General features: G+C 34.6%; 1 protein-coding gene across 33 annotated transcripts in view; it reads right to left on the minus strand.

The window, feature by feature from the left end:
• VPS13B (vacuolar protein sorting 13 homolog B) overlaps positions 1–18,052 on the minus strand; it is a 729,842-nt gene that overhangs the window by 403,988 nt on the left and 307,802 nt on the right. For all 33 annotated transcript variants that reach the window (XM_085021978.1, XM_085021986.1, XM_085021974.1 and 30 more), the window contains one exon: positions 8,904–9,031. In XM_085021978.1, coding sequence (XP_084878104.1) covers positions 8,904–9,031 — 128 coding nt within the window. The remainder of the gene's footprint in view (positions 1–8,903; positions 9,032–18,052) is intronic.

Below are 18,052 nucleotides of genomic sequence, written 5' to 3' on the forward strand. Positions count from 1 at the left end.
ACATCCTTTCTGTTTCAAGGATCTTATTTCAGTTTTGGTAGCAACATACTCCTTTGCCAATATTGAACACATTCATGTGTTAAAGTGAAGGGATTATTACAAATTCTTGAAGTAGAACCACCTCTATTTTGATTCCTATTAGGTCAAGGGCTACATATCTAAGGATCGTATGCTGAGGATAAACCAGTAAGTAGAAATTATTTGGTATTATTTTAATAAATGAAATTATTGTCATGCATTTTTTTTCTGAGGTTCCAAATTCCATTTTTTTCTGAAGTTTCAAGTGCTGTTTGAAAAGATATATGCCATTATGTACCCCACCATCCTTCATCAGTTAGGCTTGGTAAACTTAGATTTTTCTAATTTGTATGGTCTCTGTGATCATAACTCAGTTAAAAAGAAGAAACTAAGAGAGGCTTCATTTATACATTACTCTAAGCATTTTAATTAGCCCATGTCCATCATATAGAATAACTTTATGTAAATGCTTGTAAAATGTTATACCAAATTTTCTACCCTTTTAAATAATGCTATTTTCTACTTCCAAAACCATGCTTCCTTTCTTCAAAGCTTGTAACTTTAGTGATAAGTTCTATAGAAAAAAAAGTTCTCTGCATTTTACTCCTAAGTAAACAGTTTCACATAACAAATAAAAATGAAATACAGCAGGTTTTATTTTCATTCACTTTTTCTTTCTTTCATTCATGCATTCTTTAGTAGCCACTATTAAATGAGCTGGAAGTCAGGAATACAGAGACAAAAGACAATAGGCCCACCACTTAAGAAACTTGAAATGAGAGGGTTTTAAAATACTAATAGCCTTATATACTTTTCACTAGAACATAAGGCTTATAAGTTCAGACATTTTGCCTAGTTTGTTCACTCAGCAGTCTCAGTACAGAGTACAGCACATATCATGTACTAAATAACTGTTATGTAAGTATTATAGAAGTTAACAATATTTGATGCTAATAAAAATAATTGTTTAATGGTTGTTATTCATCATTTCATTCCAGAGAGACGCCTTGTAAAATAACTGAGAAGCTGGACAAGATGGTTCAACTCCAGCTGTGGAACTTTTGACAAATTATTTAACCTTTCTATGACTTCAATTTTTTCATCTGTAAATGGGGGGAAATCGGCTTTGATATAAAGATGTACCATATTAACTGCCATCTAAATGTTTGCTAAATAGAGTCAATGAACAAACACTAAGTATCAACTATCTGCGAAATCCGCGTATTAGCCCTCATGGATTTATAAAAGATGTTCACAATCCTTTTATTTAAAAATACTGTTGTTTATGGTTTAGTTATCTACGTATATAGAGGCACCAAAATAAGCAGTATTATATTTGCACTACGGAGCATTTATAAACTTTTGCCCAAATGGTTTTCCCATTCTATAAATTCTTAATACCTTATGAAAATATTTGGAGTCTCTTCCTACTTAGTAGAAACCTAAATATACACACGTTTAGGGCATTTGTTAGAAACCTCAAAAGTGAACCTTGGTTGTCTTCTTTTCCACAGTGAGTATTATAAATCGCCACACTTTTCCCATAAATACTTGACATGAAAAAAGGCAAGATATGAAAAAAATTCCTAGATTTGTATTCCAAACTTCCTAAGAAATTACCACACAATTTCTGTCAGTTTTTCAATGCCTATAAATAAAAATACAGTCCTGTGGGAAAAATTTCAAACATTAAATGTAAATAATTTATTTTATAATTAAGGTGACTTGAAAATTGATATGTCTAGCCTAAAATGTCTACTAAATTATCTAATCCTGGAGATAAGCCAGAAAGTTCACTGGACTTGATATTAAGTGTATCATATGAGGTAATGATTGCATCACTGGTCATACTCAAATATAATTTCCTGGGAGAGAAAATTCAGTTATAGCTTAACTGACTTATGGTGCTGGAGACACTTTGACACTCTCATCAAAATCATACAGAATGGGGAGGTCCTGTCGTGGCTCAGCAGTAACAAACTGGACTAGGATCCATGAGGCCTCACTCAGTGAGTTAAAGATCCAGCGAGGATGTGAGCTGTGGTTCAGGTGGCAGACATGGCTCGGATCTGGCTTACTGTAGCTGTGGCTGTGGCACAGGCCGGCAGCTACAGCTCTGATTCCACCCCAGTCTGGGAACTTCCATATGCTGCACCTGCAGCCATTAAAAAAAAAACAAAAACAAAACAAAACAAAAAAACCACAGAATATTTGATATTCTCATCAAAATCATGTAGCATGTGAGAAATAGTTTCCTAAAAGGAATAAAAAATTATTAGTAAAAGAAGGAGATCAGGATGCTTCGTATGGAAAATAGAGTCCATTACATTATACTGTCCACAGTCAGAAGACTTCAGAAACTACCGAAAAAAAGCCCCACCCGGGAAATGCCATAGGCCAGCAACATGATGTTCAAAGTGAAAGACAAGAAGACTGAGCTTGGCAAAAGTCAAGGTAATGTTCTCCTTTATTACTGAATTCTAGGCCAGAGCACTTCTTTTTTGTCAACTGCTTACCACTGCCAATTATGTCATTCTGGAATAAAAATGTAGCTTCTTGAAGTATAATAGATAGTATCTTTGCTAATGAGCAGAGATAAAATGAAAAAAAATTGAATTAATCTCTAGAGAAAAGCCCCCGCCAAATCCAGTTAATAATTAAAAAAATGTTGAAGACTATATTTAGCAGTATAAAGTAATTCAATTAAAATGAAGTATAGAAGTTCTTTTACCTACAGAAAAACAAAAAGGTTATCGCAAATATTGCTGATGTCTCACTATAGTGTACGTCTTTCTACCCTAAGTAAAAAATACATGGGCTTAGCAAATATCAGCTTTGGCTCACAAAATCAACTTTCCAGAAACTCTGATTCCAAACACATTTACTTGCTCAAACTTGGATTAAAAGAATAATCCTTTGATGGCTTTAAGTTATGATGTTCTGTTTTATCTGATGACAACTTCAAGGTTTTCTTTTTTATATTGTTCATAAAACATCTTGGAAGATGAACAGAATTTTTTAAAAAAACTCAGTCTTAGGACCTAGATTTTGGTCATCTAATCAGAATTTAGTTTTACCTTTAAACTTTTCCAGAATATATTAACATTTGAAAATGTCTATATATCATATACAATAGAGGGCTGGGACTAGGGATGAGGCAAGCAAATTGCCTTGATCATATTCAAAACAACCTATACAAATAAAAATCATTTAGTACTCTCATAATTAAATGTTAATTCATACTCAATACGCTTAGTCAATTGAGAAACATCAGACTAAACTATATACTTAAAAATGTCAAAATGGTAAATGTTATATGTGTATTTAGCTACAATCAAAAATAAACAAGAAAAAAGAAAAAAATGAGGGACATCAGTATATCTACTTATAACCAATCCATAGGATATAGAAGATTAAGTTCACTGCTTGTGATAAAACTAATGAAGGTACTACACCATTACGAAACAAGCAAAAGAACCATAAGAATCACATAAGAATGTTACATGAGTTCCCATTGTGGCTCAGCAGGTTAAGGACCCCACACTGTCTCTAAGAGGATATGGTTTCTATTCCTGAATTGGCTCAGTGGGTTAAGGATCTGGCAGTCCCACCAACTGATTTGTAGTTCGCAGATGTGGCTTGGATCTGGTGTTGCTATATGGCTGTGGCATAGGCTGCAGCTGCAGCTCCAATTGGACCCCTAGCCCAGGAATTGCCATATGCCACAAGTTAGGCCATAAAAAGAATGTTAGAATTGGAAACACTTTACTTAATCTAACCATTTCATATTGCAGATAGCAAAGTAAAGCCCATAGCTAATATCCAGAATCTGATATTGCTGAACAATAGCTCCTTGAAATTCTACGCATCCCTGGCTTCCGTGCATCCTCTAGCCTTTCTTCCTACATTTCTGATCAGTGGCTTAGGGTTTCATTCAAGGATACTGTTTCTTCTACTGACTACTTTAGAAACGCTTTTCGCTTGACCCATTGCTCTTTCAACTTAACACACTTTTTTGAACGGTTCAATCTCCTAGTTTTAACCATTGTAGATGATTCCCCAAATTATATTTCAACTGTGCATCTCTTTCTTAAACTCCAGATGCAGCTAATAGATACCTGGATGTCTCATGGGCATTTCAAATACATATGTAAATTCTAACTCCCAAGTTGACACCAATCCTGAAAAGCTGATTCTCCTATCATATAACAGCTTCACTATCTGCCCAAACGAGAACCTGGAATGACACTTAGACTCCCACAAATCTCTAGGTCCTGTTGATTTTACCATAAGTCTCTCTGGGTTCACTGTCTTTTTTCTTAGTGTTTTGAAACCATAGTTTAATATACTTTGCCCATTTTTTTTGGTTATCACAAGCAGCAAGATAAATTAGTTCCCTGTTAACTTAATCCTGGGCAGCAGGGGATGTTCTTCAGAATGTATTAAGTTGTGGAACATTCATGTGTTGATTTGTTGGCTTACAAATATTATAAAGGTTTCTTGGAGTTCCTGTGTGGCTCAGCAGTAACGAACTTGACTAGTATCCATGAGCAACTGGCAATGCTGTGGCTCTGGCATAGGCCAGGAGCTGCAGCTCTGATTCCACCCCTAGCCTAGGAACCCTCATATGCCTCAGCTCCAATCTTGAAAAGCAGAAAAAAAGGGGGGGGGAGAGAAAGAGAGAGATTCTTATGTTGCTTGAAATATTAAACTTGAATATTTTCCTGGAGCTGTCAAATAATCATGTAACTATTTTTGTTATCTTCTGTCACATAACTTCTCAAAGTGATATCAAAAAAGGGTAATTACACTAAATTGGATAAAAGAGAATAGGATACTTTTAATACAATTACTTATGTTAGCATGAAATAATATTTAAGACCAAAGTAAACTTCAAACACTAAATATTCTTGATAGTTATTATATTCTAGACAATGGTACAGTGTCACCTAGATCTACAAATCAATAAATACTAATCTGAGATAGTATGTAAACTTGTCATGAACTGGGCAGAGAAGGCCCTAGGAATCCTTTCAGCAAATGACATTTACTCTTGACATGCCCATTTCTCTTTGGGGGAAGAGAAGAAAAGAGAAAACTCATAAGAGTTTTCTAAGGGATCCCTCTAAGAGACACTCCCCACAAGATGCTTCATAGAATGGCTCTTTTCCTTTTTCCTGCTACACCAAGAGAACTATCATGTTTTTTTTTGTTTCCTTAGCATCTAGCATGATATATATGGCAAAAGTTAAGTGTTGAATGTGAAAAGAAATGAAAGAATAATAAACGGAGGGAAAGAAAGCATTTCATAATGTACTACTAGGCAACTAGATGTTTTAAAAAATAAACAGGTTTACAGTAGGGTATTAAAAGTTTAGGGACTTCCCGTCGTGGCGCAGTGGTTAACGAATCCGACTAGGAACCATGAAGTTGAGGGTTCGGTCCCTGGCCTTGCTCAGTGGGTTAAAGATCCGGCATTCCCATGAGCTGAGTTGTGGTGTAGGTCGCAGACGTGGCTCGGATCCTGAGTTGCTGTGGCTCTAGCCTAGGCTGGCAGATACAGCTCCGACTGGACCCCTAGCCTGGGAACCTCCATATGCCGTGGGAGCGGCCCAAGAAATGGCAAAAAAAAAAAAAGATGTCTAAAAGTTTAACATGCTTATGATTGTTAAGTAAATGCTTATATTTTAACAGGACTTTTTGGGAAACACAATGTTTATCAGAAAGGTTATATGGAATTTTAGAAAGTGAAGGAGGATATACTAAAGAGCTATAGGACCTTGAAGCAATTCCTCAAATTATATTCCACTTCTTCATCAATTCCAGGGCTATTTCTGAGGAGAGTACAAGGTAATTAATTTAATTAATTATTTTTTTTTTTTTTTTGTCTTTTTAGGGCCACACCAGAGGCATATGGAGGTTCCCAGGCTAGGGGTCGAATCGGAGCTGCAGCTGCCGGCCTACACGACAGCCACAGCAATGTCAGATCTGAGCCGCGGCTGCAACCTACACTGCAGCTCAGGACAACACCAGATCCTTAATCCACTGAGCGAGGCCAAGGATCGAACCTGTGTTCTCATGGATACTAGTCAGATTCATTTCCACTGAGCCACAACAGGAACTCCAAGGTAAGTAATTTTAAAGAGAGCATATAAGTTCCAAGAAATATGCTACAGTACCACTATAGAACTTTTATTTCTATGCATATATAATGCATAAACATACTTCAAATATATGAAATGAATACCATATAAGTTTATTTTAGTATCAAACCTCTTTCACTAAAATAGAGAAGAAAAATTGAGCAAAATAAGAAATAAGCCATGTTGCCAGGAAGGGAAAGCTACAGATAAGATTTAAAAGAAAGCAAATTTTGTGAAATAGGTTAGATATCAAAATTTAAAAGAGATATCTCAGAAGTCTATTATACACTAAGTAAGTCTCAGAAAAGACACGAAGAAAACATATCTTTCCTACCATAGTTTTTAGTCCCACTTTAATGAAATCAAAATACAAGTAACTCCTGACTACAGCTGGCTTGTGCTAAAGAAAAACATGGTATGTTGAGGCAAAGTGCTGGAAAGAGATTTAATACTATTTGGATTACTCCTTTCTTCCATGAAATATTTGTGTCAAACTATAATTCAGAACTTCAGATTGAACTATAATCAGATGAGTTCACTATTTTTAACTAATAGAAATATGTGCTCTAAGTACTTACTTAACTTACTAATCACGTTAGTATTTACATTTATTAACTACCTAACACACCACAGATTACTGAATAATACATAAAAAGTTAGTGGGTAGTACTCCTCAGGGGAAAAAAAACACATTTTTATTGGTGATTTAAATAGTAGAAGAGAATGTGTTAAATCAGTGAAATTAGAGGAACACATAAAAGTCAGTAAGGCACTGAACAGAAACACAAGAAATAAGACTACTTAAGGTTATCTTCTTGTGACCACAGACTAGTGTATACTAATAGTACAAACTGAAGTTGACCAAACTGAGAAAGAGAATATAACTGAGATGCAACTGCCCATGACTATTTTCATTCCCATCAATGTATCTCCCCTGAAATTAAAGATTTTATTTTTAAAAAGCTACATATAATTAAGTGAATAAATATAAATAGGCACTAGGAGCAAAACCACACATGGTCTAGTTAGCTCTATAATGCAGCATGGGTAAATGTTTAAACCAGGATTGAGTGATATATAATCAAAGAGATCATATGGAGATGGCATTTTAGCACAGATTAAAGAAAGCAACACTGAATATGAAGTTCAGCAACATCTGAAGAGTACTACTTTCTGCTTCTACAATCAATCTCAATACAAAGACACTAAATGTTTCCTGCATTCATGTTGTCTCACCTTCCTATCTGATGCTACCAATGCATCAATGGAACCTCTAGAAGAGGAATACAGGTGAGTCAATACAAAGAGTTATCAGGATAATATTAATAGCAAAATACCTTATGTTGGCTGAGATGGGTGGGACATAAACGATGTCTGTGAAAAAGTCAAATTTCTTGTAAGCTACGAGTTAAATGACAACAAAAAGTGACAAAACACACTTTCTTTTTCCCACTCTTCTCTTAGTTTTGTTGTAAGTAGCATGCTCAGAAAAGAGAGGCTGTAAAGGATTGCCGAAACCTATAGTATTTCAAGTACTGGTGACCCTGAACAACGCTGGGATTAGGAGCACTGACGCCTCACAGCAGAAAAACCACATATTAACTTGACAGTCCACTCTTCATATTCATAGTTCTGCATCCCCAGTATCAATCAACCAGAGACCATGTGGTACTGAAAATGCATGTGGAAGTGGACCTGCACTGTTCAAAACAGTGTTGTTCAAGGGTCAACTGTAATCGTATTCACTTACCGATACTAGGCAACTGGAAAGGTTTTTAGACATATTTCTAAAAAGTGATTTTGGTAAGTTTTCATTATAGCAATCAGACTAAAGATTATAGCTATGTACAAGGTGCTTGTATCACTTTTCTATGCTGCATACAAACTACTACAAATGTAAAGGTTAAAAACAATACATATGTATGACCTCTCAGTTTATGTGGGTGAAGCATCTTGGCATAATTTTGTAGATCATCTACTTGCTCTTTCTTGTTTATAATGTGGCAGTAACATTCTTTTGCAATTTTCTACATCTTAAACACAAGTAGAAGTTTCCAGGACTTAGATATTACTGTCTGATACACATAAAATTCTGTAAAGATACCTCTGTTATCAGCCTTTCATATCTTACTTCAAAGAGAAAACAATCTATTCAAAAACTTTAAAACTGTTGAGTTACTCTTACCTAATTCCTAAGAAATGAGATAAGCATTTAATTGTGTATTTTCATCAGTTAAAACATGATCTGGAAGAAGGGTAATTCAGTAAGATTAAATTCTATGTATTTAAAAGTGAAAATAAGTGAGAAGAAAATTTAATAATAAAATAACTACAATTATCATTTTATATTTAGTTTGTGATTGTGTAAGAAAAACAATTAGATAACTCTTTTACTTTAATTCTGTTTATTTCAGTACTGAGATAAGAATGTGATTGGTACACTGACCATTTACAACATTTTAAATGATGCCTAAAAGAAACAAAAAGAAGAATGAATTAATTTTTTAAATTCAAGGAACATTTCAACATTTCTGTATTTTTATAATTTTATCAGGAAGAACATATGTGTTTCATATCATTGTTAATACTATGCAAAGTACACCAATAGTTTTCATTTAAATTATGAAAATGAGATGGTGTACATGAGTGTCATCAGTGAGAAATTTTAGCAGTATTAAAGGTACTGAAAATTAAAAAGGATCACAGAAATTAAAACCATGATATTTCTAACTCTTATTTTACCTGTAGTGTGAGACTCTTTACTGCATTCCATACTACTCCAATAAATTCTTTCATTCTTTCTTCAGGGCTTCTACAGCCTTCAGATATATTCAGCATGGCTTTCATAGGAACTGACAATGGTCTGGATTCTAAGAATAAGAATAGCTATTGTTATTGAATGGAAAGGTACCTTATGGTTTCACATAAATATATAAAAATATTTCTTTTTTAAAATTGAAACTTCTATATGAGGTATTAGAATATATTAGATCATTTTATCTTATAGAATTACTGATTTTTATAATTATTCAAAAATAAGCAAAACTAATCTGTTAAAAGTCAGAAGAGTGCTGACTCTTGTCAAGGATTGATGATTGGTAGGTAGGTTTGAGGATCAATCTTCTATTTATTGAATATATGGATTGTTCACTTTGTGAAAATTAATTGTGACCTACCAATCTGTCCATTTCTCAGTGTGAATTTAATACATCAATAAAAATCTTACTTGAAGAAAAAATTCAACTACAACGCATTTGCTTTTTCCAAAATTAATAGGAAATTTGTCTTCCCATATGTGAATTTTCCTGAAAACAAAAGCTTATAGTGTCTCTCAATTTTAAAAACTGATTTTGATGATAACCAAAAGAAGCATATGACCACATAAAAGGCAGATGTACATTATTAAAAATTTTATTCACCTAAAATAAATGATAGAACTTCAACAATTTTTACCATGTAAATTTCAGAAATTAATAATTTATAACATTATATCTAAACAGATCATATATATATTTATATAATATATATTTATGTTAATGCAAACATATAATTTATAGGTGCTATTTTAAATGTCATGAAATAAATAAATCAAATCTTGCTTTTTGAGACTTCTACAAAGTTAAGTTGTGGATCATAGGATGATCTCCAAAGTAAGTGCTGCCATATCATCACTATAAGATAACTGCTATACCAACTCATACTTTTCCTCCCCCCTGACTTGGTTCACATACATGCATTTATGGTAGATTTACAATATCTTAAGTGTATGGAGCATAAACCTTTTATCCTTGTATCTTACTGTCTACTACATTATACATATTAAATTTTAGATGGTTGTTAAAAAATAAAAAAATAAAAAAAAAAACATTTTGAGAGAGATCCATGGAGCTGGGGAACAGAGCATTCAAGGCAGATAGAACAATGCAAAAAGATCCGAGTTGGGAGTGTCCTTAGGATATTCAAGAAACAGTATAAAAGCAAGGATGGCTAGAATGGATTAAGAGTAAGAGACATAGGAAATGAGGTCAAAGGAACCAAATCATACAGGGCTTATGTAAGGAGGCTGGATTTTACTTTGAGGAAGCCAGGATATGATGACAGATTCTAAAAACAGTTAATGAAATTAATCGATATGTTTCAAAAGAACTTCTCCAGCTACTGTGCAGAAAACTGACTACATAGATCAAGTATTAAAACAGGAAGACAAGTTGTGATAGTAAGAAATGGTAGAATTCTTCATCCATTTCAAAGCTATAGCCAAAAGGATTTACTAATGGACTAGCAGTATAGGAAGAGAGAAAAGCAAAGCAAAGATGACTCCAAGGTTTTACATCTGAAACTGGAAGAATGGAACTCTAGGAGGAGGAGAACTGAGAGGAAAAGAAATTTAGTTTTAGACCTGTCAGGTTGACATTTCCATTACAGGTGTAAATGAAGTTATCAACATGACAAATAGATAAACAACTACAAAAGGTGGAAAAGAATGCAATTTATAGAAAAATGTAATTTGGCCAATAAACTTCTTAAGAGATGATCAATTTGGCTAATAAACTTCTTAAGAGATGATCAATTTTGCTAACAAAGAAATAATAATTACAACAACAATCAGAAATCCTTCCTAAGTGTACATTGGCAAAAATTTTAAAGAGTTAATTTATATTTTTAAAAAGTTGACACTGTTTGAGCCCCTTGACAGAAGTTTCATATACTGGGAATATAAATAAGTATAGTGTATAGCATGGGGATTACAAGCAAGGACATTTTTTATCTATCAAAATTTAAACATACAAGTTTTTCTACAATATAATAGCATTTTTAAGAATTTAGGTTACAGAAATACTAAAAAATCTAAGAGTACATGCATATCAACAATTTATAAAAGATGTTTAGTATTAGCCATATTATTTGAAATAGCAAAACAGAGGGAGGTAAGGTAAGAGAGGAAGGGAAGAAAGAAAAAAGAAAATGTTAAGCAACTTAACTGTCCATCAAAAAAGTAATGGTTGGGCGTTCCCGTGGTAGCTCAGTGGTTAACGAATCCGACTAGGAACCATGAGGTTGCGGGTTCAATCCCTGGCCTCGCTGGGTGGGTTAAGGATCTGGTGTTGCCGTGAGCTGTGGTGTAGGTCGCAGACGAGGCTCGGATCCTGCGTTGCTGTGGCTGTGGTGTAGGCCGGCAGCTACAGCTCCGATTAGACCCCTAGCCTGGGAACCTCCATATGCTGTGGGAGCAGCCCTAGAAAAGGCAAAAGACAAAAAAAAAAAAAAAAAAAAAAAGGTTAAATTAACTATGGAATAGCTGCAATAAAGATTATAGTTCAATCATTTAAAAATGAAAAAGTTAAAAGTATGACAGTAATTTTAAATATATATTTGTATACACACACACACACACACACACATATACACACTTTGTTTTGTCTCTTTAGGGCCACACCAGCGGCATATGGAGGTTCCCAGGCTAGGGGTCTAATTGGAGCTGTAGCCACTGGCCTACATCACAGCCACAGCAACACCATATCCGAGCCGCGTCTGCGACCTACACCACAGCTCACAGCAATGCCAGATCCTTAACCCACTGAGAGAGGCCAGGGATTGAACCTGCGACCTGTCCTCATGGATACTAGTCAGATTCCTTTCTGCTGAGCTACCAACGGCAACTCCAGGAATTATATTTTTGAGAGCACGTTAAGTGAAAAAAATACATATGTCTCGTATAATCCAAATAGGTTTTCAAAACTGTGTGAGCTTGACCATGTATTTGTCTATCTCATACAAAGAAAAAGTTATACAAGGGTAAATAACAAACACACGTTAACTCTGAGGACAGTAAAATGGAACTGATGAGGGGTAAGGGGGGGGAGGTATTTGACTTCTTATTCTGTATGTTTTAAAATTAATGTTTTACGATAATGAATCACCCATTATAATTTTTAAAGTAAGACACACCTTAATTTACTTTGCACTAACTTGGGGTTTGTTGCTATTCTTTTATATTTTAGCAGTTATGGGAAGAAAATGGTTACATAAACTTACTATATAATTCTGCCAATTTAAATAACTAACTTAAATGTAGACCAACCACATAAAAACTTGAACACAGATGTTTATAAAAGCTTTATTCATAATTGCCAAAACTTGGAAGCAACCAAGATGTCATTCAGTAGGTGAACTGCTAGATAAAGTGTGGTACATCTAGAAGATGGAGTATTATTCATCACTTAATATAAATGAGCTATCAATCCATAAAAACACATGGAAGAAATTTAAATGCATATTACTCAGTAAAAGAAGCCAGTCTTCAAAGGCTATATACTGTATGATTCCAACTATATATGACATTCTGGAAAAGGCAAAACTGTGGAGACAATTAAAGATCAGTATAGGAGTTAGGAAGGAGAAGGGAGGAGCAACAGGCAAAGCACAGAGAATTTTTAGGTCAGTGAAACTCTTCTGTATTCACTGTAATGGAGGATACATGTTATCATACATTTGTCCAAACCGAAAGAATGTAGAACACTGTGAGCAAACCATGAGAATCATGGATGTGTCAACATAAATTCATCAGTTTTAACAATGTAGCGCCTTGGTGAAGGATTTTGATAATGAGGAAGACTATGTATGTGTACGGGCAGAGGATAAGTGGGAAATCTCTGTACCCTCCCCTCAATTTTAATGTGAGCCTAGAATAGCTCTTAAAAATAAATAATTTTTTTAAAAATGCAGATCACATTTTAAAACTCTTTGAAACCATGACCATCAAAGGTTTCTACAAAAGATGCTTTTGGTCAAATTTTTAAAATCTACTGATACAGAATATTAGTGTTGTATAAATAACATTATCACAATTTGAAAATAAATCCATCTAATAAATGCTAATATTATCAAGGAGACTAGGCACCATTACTTGACTGTTAACTGTTCAAGCAATTACTAACCAAAACAGCCATGTTTATTGTAAATGTTGTATTCTCTGATGGAATGATTTAAGAAGTTAAAGGAGGCCTTGAAATCTATATGTGGCTTAAAAGTGCTTTCTAAAAAACTACAAAAAGCATCTATCTTTCTCATTAAATTCTCATTAAATAGCATGATTTGGCTATCAGAAGTGTAAAGGCACACTATTTTGGATATACTAATTTTCAATCCATCACAGGGAGACAGGTTTGTTTTTAAAAAAAAGATATTTTTTCCTAATTATGTATATATTACAGGTAGGACATGTATAACTTTATAAAACTCTGCCAATTCTGATACATACTTTATTTAACCAAAACCTCTGTAATATCTACTACATGCCAGGTACTGCTATAAATGCTTCACAAATATTCATCAGTTTAAACCTCCTAACAATCCCATGAAGAAGACACTAATATTTACTGGAAATGGCTAAGTAACTTACCCTGAGTCACTCAGCTGAAAAGTGACAGAACAGAGATACGAATCCAGGCAGTCTAACTCCAGAGTCTAGGCTTTTTAACTATTATGCTATGGTGCCTCTTCTGTTTTTCAAACCTTGTGCAATGACTTCTAGTTCTACTGAATATGTGTTAATGTATATTTCTACTTAGGATCTTGGTACTAAAAATAGTTCAGAATACACCATAGATTAGCTCATTTTTCCTGGAGCTACATAAAACCTACATTTAAGATGGTAGCCTGATTATCTATTATACTACCTGTTTTCAACAATAAATAAGGTAATTTTGAGACTCAAACTTTATTGGTTAAAATAATCATTTCTTAGGCAAGTACCACTCAACTTGGTACAATTCCAGTATCCATGGAAAAAGTCACTTAGAGTCAACTTAGGGTTTCAGTTGTACCAGGTATTACACAGCTTGGGGAAAACAATTTAATCTAAGTGTCAGGAGTTAATAATACTTATATCTAATGTCAAGAACATTATTTATATTAAATGTTGTATATTTAAAAGTTCTTTAAAGTACTTTAAATATAAAGAATAATGATAATTAAAAATTAACTGCTCATAACAGAGAGAAAAGATCTTGAAGGTTACCAGATCTGAAACACAGTTAGCCTTCTTTTCTATCACAATCAACCGACTGTTTCAGTTCTACCTTAAATACCATTTCCTCAGAGAAATGGTCACTGAATTCCCTAATTTAGATCTGGTCCTCCCTCTATAATTTCATAAAATTCTGACACAATTCTGCATAATATATTCAATTCTTCATGGTATTAAACATTTGAATATTTGTCTCTATGAGAGTAGTAGAGCAGAGTAACATGGCATAGCAATAAATGGGAATAGTTAATGGGTGAACATCGAAGATACATTCTGGTTTGTTTGTTTTGTTTTGTTTTTACTTTTTAGGGCCGCACTAGCAGCATATGGAGGTTCCTAGGCTAGGGGTCTAATCGGAGCTACAGCCACCAGCCCACACCACAGCCACAGCCACAGCCACAGCAATGCCAAATCTAAGCCTCATCTACGACCTACACCACAGCTCACAGCAACACTGGATCCTTAACCCATTGAGTAAGGCCAGGGATCGAGCCTGCATCCTCACGAATCCTAGTTGGGTTTGTTAACCACTGAGCCATGACAGGAACTACTTTGTTTTTCTTTTTGAAGATACATTCTGGATTCTGCCCTCTACCAACCTTACTCTTCCAATGTGAAATAATCTTTATTATATATTAACATAACACCAGTTAAATAAAATTGGCTTAAAAAGCACCAAGCTAGAAACTCCAAGCCACAAAATTAAATAACTGTATTTTTTGCCTTTTTATATCAATCAGTGATTTATATCAGAACATTCCTTTACTTCCGAATGGCTGAACTGGAACCTGGTAACAATTACTCAAAGTCAGTGTGTCTTTAAAAACCTCTGTTCTTATTTTGAAGAGTTGAGTAATGATGTCAATGGTTAAATGGTAATTCTAAGTATGCTGTAGTATGTATAAAACAATGGCACCAAATAATAACATTTGACACAAAATGGCTTATGTTCTTGAAGTTCAAAATTCTCATAATAACAAGGTTACTTCCTGTTACCAAAGAGTCAAAAAAACCTATATATTGTCACAGTATATACTGTTCAGTAATAAGCCCTCTGTTTCAAGTTTTTACCACCTGCTGTGTAAAAGTCTTAGAGAGGTGCTATCACAAAAGTAGGCCAACTTCAGTACTTGGTCAATAAGCGAAGATGACATCTAATAGGAAAGCAACAAAAAAAATTCTTAGAGCAATTTTTCATTTACAACATAAGAGTCTAACCACCAATTTGTACGTTTATGTACTCTATTCAGTATAATGCTAATACCAAGACAGTACTCATTTCACTGAAAGGACAATCCATGTCCTTTATATATTTCAGGTAGCACCCTCAAATAACATAGGGCCTTGCTCAGGAAACATTTAGCTGAATCAAGCAATCACTAATGCTTAAAAAAAGAAAAAAAAATCTTACGCATACCTTCTTTAATAGCACATTGACATTTTTGCCAAAAAATACATCTTTGTGTAAGGCACATATTGATGATTTACAGTTTGATTTTTATTCAAATCATTACCAAGAGGAACTGTGTCAATCTTTAATTTCTCCTTTATGTTCATGAGAAATCAAGTTGTTCAGCAACGTACTCATACCCAAAACAAAACACTGTCAGGAGGCAGCTGCCTTAACTGCACTTGTATCCTAAAGGAAACTTAAAAGATAAAAATAAAATCCTTCTGAGAATAAGCCTTGTGAACTCAGGCTGTAGATTACCCTGAAGAGGCAGCATACTTTAATCAGTCACAGGCAAAGAGACTTGACAACACCAAAAAGAGCTAGTAAGGGAAACCGAGGCTTACTAAGAGATAAAGAAGGTAGAGTTGTAAGCTTGAGAAAGAGAAATGTTTCAGTAGGACCTGAAGCAGGGCTATAATTTCATTACAATTTTTCAGATGCTAAAGACTGAGTAGAGAACACCAGGCTGTACAGAAGAGCATGCTTTCTAAGTTTTTGTGAAGAGGTTTTTGTGCAAAGTCACTGAGATTTTATGGTTGTTTTTTAGAATTGGACAACACTGACTAAAGGATCTATTAGAGGAATCTGCAACTGTTGTTCATTTCATCATCTTTGACATGAACTTCCTTCCTTATGGACATGACTGTCTCTTTCTGTGTGTCTTTACCACCACACTGGCAGCTCTTTCAAGGTTTCCTTGCTAGTTCATTTTTCAGACCTCTAAAATGCTAGAAGCTTCAAGGATTCAGTAGCTGGGCTATTTCTCTTCTCTTATATAAACCTCTCTTCTTAAATGATCTCACTCTATTTCAAGGCTTTGAGTATCCTCTTCAAAGTGACAATTCCCAGGCAGATTCTGCAGACTCTCTAAAGGTCCAGACCATTTTTTTTTTATTTTTAAAAATTAAAAAAATTAATTTTATTGGAGTATAGTTGATTTACATTTTTGTATTAGTTTCAGGTGTACAGCAAAATGAATCAGTTGTACATATAAATAGAGCCATTCTTTTTTTCCATATGGGTTATTATAAACCATAGAGTAGATTTTCCTGTGCTATACAGTAGGTTCTTGGTAGTCATCTATTTTATACAGTAGTATGTATAGGTTTTTCCCACCTTCTCAATTCTTCCCTCCCCTCCCCCAGACTATTTATCCAACTGTCTACTCAATGTCTCCATTTAATAGGAATTTCAAACTTAACATGGCCAAAGCAAAACTCTTGAGTATCCTTCAGCCCCATACCTTGCCTTTTATATCCTTTCAAGTCTCAGTACATAGCAAATCCACATTTTCAATTGCTCAGATGAAAACAAACAAATAAACCGACACTTCTCTCTCTCACCACACATCCAGAAAGCCAGCAAAATTTTATTGGCTGTATCCCCAAAAGTACCAAGAATATGACCTATGTCCTCTAGTGATACTATCCTGGTCCATGCCACCACGATTACAGAGATATATTATGGCAAAAGCTACCTGGCAACTGGTCTACCTGTTTCTATGCTTTTCTCCGTAGAGTCTATTCTCAACATGGCATCCAGAGTGATAAATGCTATTAAAACAGCCCCCAAAGGCCGTATCACTCCTCTGATCACGGCCTTTCTACGGCATTCAACCTTAATTTTATTAGCCAAAGTCCTTACTACAGTTTATAAACCCCTACAGAATATGGCTTCCCCACTGTCTTTCTGACTACTCCTCCTATCCCCCTTTCCAGTGTCTTTCTGTGCCAGCCAGGTTGTCCTCTGTTGCTGTTCCTTGAAGGCAAGAATACTGGCAAAAATACTGGGTTGAAGAATAGAGCAGAAGAGAAATCACTCACTCTCAATTCTCCATTTCCGTAATCTACAGAAGATCTATCAAAATTGAAGGAATTTCAGTACAGTAGGAATAAAGGCAGACAGATGCTGATTTGTGAATCTTATTATATTGCTATTCTTCTGTTCCACTGCTGTGGCTTGGAAAACAGTTGAAAGTGAGATAAAGGAAAATGTTATCCTCTTCCAAGACTTATGAGCTACGGAAAAGTTGCTCAGTTCAGTTCAATAAGCATTACTGAATGCCTACTTCTGCTAGGACCTTGGGAAACAAAGATGTATGAGACTGGGATTATGCCTTTGAGGAGCTTACATGGGAAAGAATGGGTAAGAAACTTTGTAAATGGATAGCTGGCACAGACCTACTTTAGAAAAATTTACCTTAATGTAAAAAGTTTAATAATTATGGAAGCATTATCTTATAATGACCTTTCACTCTTTCCTACACCACATGTGTATAGCTATGGAAAAGAAGCTATTATTCATTCACAATCCTAATAAAGACTTTGATGTCACTGGAAAGAAACATGAATACTTTTACAAAAAGTAAGAAAAAAAGGCAGCTTCTGTTATGGTGCAGTGGAAACAAAT

Source organism: Sus scrofa, chromosome 4 (assembly GCF_054392235.1).
Source record: "Sus scrofa isolate SSC_HxYL_T2T_F1_AM1 chromosome 4, Sscrofa_HxYL_maternal_Yorkshire_Landrace_v2.0, whole genome shotgun sequence".
In the NCBI taxonomy this organism is placed as follows: Eukaryota; Metazoa; Chordata; class Mammalia; order Artiodactyla; family Suidae; genus Sus; species Sus scrofa.